Genomic DNA, 4216 nt, shown 5'->3' on the forward strand with positions numbered 1-4216 from the left:
CAGATGCTTAAAAGCTTCTTGAGCCATGACTAGTCAGAGATTGTTTTTGATATACAGGCCAGCAGATGCTTAAAAGCTTCTTGAGCCATGACTAGTCAGAGATTGTTTTTGATATACAGGCCAGTAGATGCTTAAAAGCTTCTTGAGCCATGACTAGTCAGAGATTGTTTTTGATATACAGGCCAGCAGATGCTTAAAAGCTTCTCCGTTGTTCTGTAGAAAATTTTCAGATGATATTGAAATATTTATTTCTTGAAACAAAGAAAATTATAGGGTCAAAAACAAAACCAAAAAACAACAATCGAGAAACACGTTTCCTCAGAAATCCCAGTCTACTTTTATCTCCTTATTCCGACTTTTATTCCCTTATTCCTATTTTTATTTCCTTATTCCGACTTTTATTTCCTTATTCCTACTTTTATCTCCTTATTCCTACTTTTATCTCCTTATTCCTACTTTTATCTCCTTATTCCGACTTTTATTTCCTTATTCCTACTTTTATCTCCTTATTCCGACTTTTATTTCCTTATTCCGACTTTTATCTGCTTTCAAGAAATAATAAACTATGTTACAACCTACAACTAAAATACTTCGTCGTGTTAACTTCACATTTTTGATATATAAGCACTTGTCGATCATATATTTAGGGGAAAAAAAATCCTACAAATATATTTAATTTGAACGAATAAGTCACTGTCGATAACAAAATGTTCAACTGGATACAGCACGAACCTTAAGCTGGGTAGATATCTTTCTCTGCCTTAAATTGGTGAGTTCACGTAGAATTTCTTCCTGCCTGGTATTTGGCGCGTGGCTGAAGGACGCCATCTGGTAGAATCTCTGATCCTGTAAATATGAAAAAAAAAGGCCTGTTAAAATAGTGTTGTATAATATTTCACCCCAAAATAACTAGAAATTGCTAAAAATAATAATAAAACGGACAGAAATATGAATCTATTCATATGAGTACGATTTATATTATTGAATCGCTTCTTTAATTAAAACAACTTGTTTTGTTTTGTTAACTGGTACTTTGTTTTCGATGTACAACTAAGTTTTTTTTGTATTGGTTTTTGTTAAGCCTTAAGCTACATAACGGGCTATTTGTGCTCTGATTTGTTTGTTTGTTTGTTTGTTTATAATTAAGCACAAAGCTACACAATGGGCTATCTGTGCTCTGCCCACAACGGGTATCGAAACCCGAATTATAGCGTTGTAAGTCCGCAGACATACCGCTGTGCCACTGGAGGGCGTGCTCTGATTATCACAGGTATCAAAACCCGATTTTTAGCGTCGTAAGCTTGTAGTTGCAGACATCCCGCTGAGTCACTAGGGGGCAAAACCAAGAGTATAAATATATACAAAAGCGTTAAAAAAATTGAGCAGGAACTTTAGTGATGCGATAAACTGTGAACGCGTAAATCTGAAATCGTAATGTTCATCTACTGAGTATTCAGTTTTGATTATTAAAAATTAAATTTCTTGCAGTGAAAAAAAGAAAAAACTGTTATATAACTCAAGTAACTTAAATCGATGTAAGACTGAAAAGTAAGACATTCTAACAACTACGTTTGTACAACACGTTGATTCTGTTTGTTTATTTAGGAATTTCGCGCGAAGCTACGGTAGGGCTATCTGGGCGTAGCTGTCCCTAACATTGAACTGATAGACTAGAGGGAAGGCAGCTAGGCAACAGCAACCATCGTAAACTCGTCTTGTCTTATCGAATAATGGGATATGACCGTCACTCTTATATCGCACCCACGTCTCCAAATTACGAATCGCGTTTTGGGAGGCAACGGACTGCGAACCACGAACTTCGAATTCACGGTCCGAGCACTCTAAGGCCACGCCCAGCTCTATGGAACTAAATAAAACATTGAACATCCACTGACTGAGCCGAATGCATATTCTATATACGGGTACTTGCTGGTATATATAATGTTCTTAGGGATGTACTGTGTGCACCGTAAAGTCTGAACACTAATCATTTAACAAATATTAAACATGAAACCGGTGGTTGAAAAATCTTGAACATACGTGTCCAATGTTGAACGTTAGGATGTTGTGCTGGACACTTTACTGGAGGGCGTGTCCAGATGTCACGTGACAGATATGTAGCTTCTAAAACATGTTCGTATCAAAAGTTTTGTTTATAATGAACTTCTAAAACATTCTCATAACATAAAGTTGTGTTCAACATTGAACACCTAGAACGTGTTCATAGAACAAAGGTGGTAATTCCCAATGAACTGAATAATTCTGAGGTATTTCAGTCCAAATAAGGATAGCACGTGAGTTTACCTGTTTAGTGCTACGATGTTGCTTTTCGGAAATATTCGTTTTCTGCTCGATAAGTTCATCAAGTCTCTGGTTGGTGGCACTGCGGTAGTCCTCAGATCCAATCCGATATCTCTTAACTGCAATATTTTAAGAAATATTTAAATTTTTTCTGTAATAATTTGTTTTCTCTAAAGACATCAATAAAAACGATTACTGTGAGAATCTACGACCTACGTATCTTCATCTATCACAACAGGAAATGTCGTCTTTGTTACAGGAAGTGACGTGATAAGTATGTTTCTATCTTAAGCTAACTTCGTTAGAGTGTTGCTATTCCTTTATTTTCATAATCTTTGTCGTTTAAACGTATTTTGTGCAGATTTATAATTAATAAAAATTTCGCTTACAAAAATCAATTACAGACACACGCTAAAAATAATGGAATAAACATAAAAACTAGAAAAATGAAATCAATAAAGGAAGATAAAGGTTTATTAGGCTTATGAAGTGAACACCAGTTATTAGTGTCTAACAGATGTTAAGATTGTTTATCGACACTTATAATGCATACTGGAGATATTTTGGTAATCAAGTCAGATGAAGAAAAACGACTTTTACTCTCCAAATAATAATAACTTTTTATTTCAGCCAACGTTTCGCCATTGCGGCTTCATCGGGACTAGCAGGTCCAAAACTTTCCTCGTTGTATTACTAGCCCTGATGAAGCCGCAAAGGTGAAACGTTGGCTGAAATATTTTTTAAATTGTCTGAATGTAAAGGTTTTTTTTATGAATAATATAATAGTATAAGGCAGCGATTCTCAATCTGTGGTCCACGGGGTCCTTTCAGGTGGTCCATGTAAAGGTTTCGGAAAGGAATCGGCAGTGTAGTGATCCGTCGAAATAAAAATAATTAATAATCGGGGGGTTGGGAGGGGGTTCGGTAACAAATTAGTTTGAGTACTAATGTTATAGAGGAAATAAAAGTAGGAATAAGGAAATAAAAGTCGGAATAAGGAAATAAAAGTAGGAATAAGGAAATAAAAGTCGGAATAAAGAAATAAAAGTCGGAATAAGGAGATAAAAGTAGGAATAAGGAAAGTGGAAAGTGATCGAGTGTAGTTTATATATAATAATCCCTGTAGACTCCCACTGGAGCATAGGTCCCCCAACAACACCTCGCCGACGGAAGTTGTTGTTGCAATAATTTTTTAGCAGATTAGTTTTTAGGTGGCGGAGTTGCTAGCCCCGCGCTAACCACCCTCCTTTCTCATTCTGGACTTGGGACCAGGCAAAGGTGGTGGTATCCCTGCCGGGGAACGAACCCGGTACATTTTAACCAAAGTCTAATACTAATCCGTGGGAGAAATGACATTAGAAACAGCTACATTTCAACCAAAGTCTAATACTAATCCGTGGGAGAAATGACATTAGAAACAGCTACATTTTAACCAAAGTCTAATACTAATCCGTGATAGAAATGACATTAGAAACAGCTACATTTTAACCAAAGTCTAATACTAATCCGTGGGAGAAATGACATTAGAAACAGCTACATTTTAACTAAGGTAAATTACAATCGTATAGCGCAGTGGATAGCGCGTTGGATTTTTAATTCAAAGGTTAATGTTATGATATCCTTTAGGTGCTGTAAAAAAGTAATGTTACAATATCCTTTAGGTGCTGTAAAAAATAATGTTACAATATCCTTTCGGTGCTGTAAAAAAAGTAATGTTACTATATACTTAAGGTGTTTGGTCCAGCCCAACTGTCATATGCCAAGTATTATCTGTATAACTTAAACCTTTAGGGTAAATATACTTATAAATCAATCCGTGATAGAAATTACATTATAAACAGCTACATTTTAACCAAAGTCTGATACTAATCCGTTAGAGAAATGACATTATAAACAGCTGCTGTAAAAAAGAACC

The 4216-nt window shown here is 35.6% G+C and overlaps 1 protein-coding gene across 2 annotated transcripts in view; it reads right to left on the reverse strand.

The window, feature by feature from the left end:
* Positions 1 to 4216, reverse strand: part of LOC106473681 — a 14249-nt gene that overhangs the window by 7342 nt on the left and 2691 nt on the right. For both annotated transcript variants that reach the window (XM_013934360.2, XM_022402083.1), the window contains exons 2-3: positions 2305 to 2420; positions 733 to 846 (exon numbers count right to left, since the gene is read on the reverse strand). In XM_013934360.2, the coding sequence (XP_013789814.1) occupies positions 733 to 846; positions 2305 to 2420 (230 nt within the window). The remainder of the gene's footprint in view (positions 1 to 732; positions 847 to 2304; positions 2421 to 4216) is intronic.

This window comes from Limulus polyphemus, unplaced genomic scaffold (genome assembly GCF_000517525.1).
Source record: "Limulus polyphemus unplaced genomic scaffold, Limulus_polyphemus-2.1.2 Scaffold6397, whole genome shotgun sequence".
NCBI lineage: Eukaryota > Metazoa > Arthropoda > Merostomata > Xiphosura > Limulidae > Limulus > Limulus polyphemus.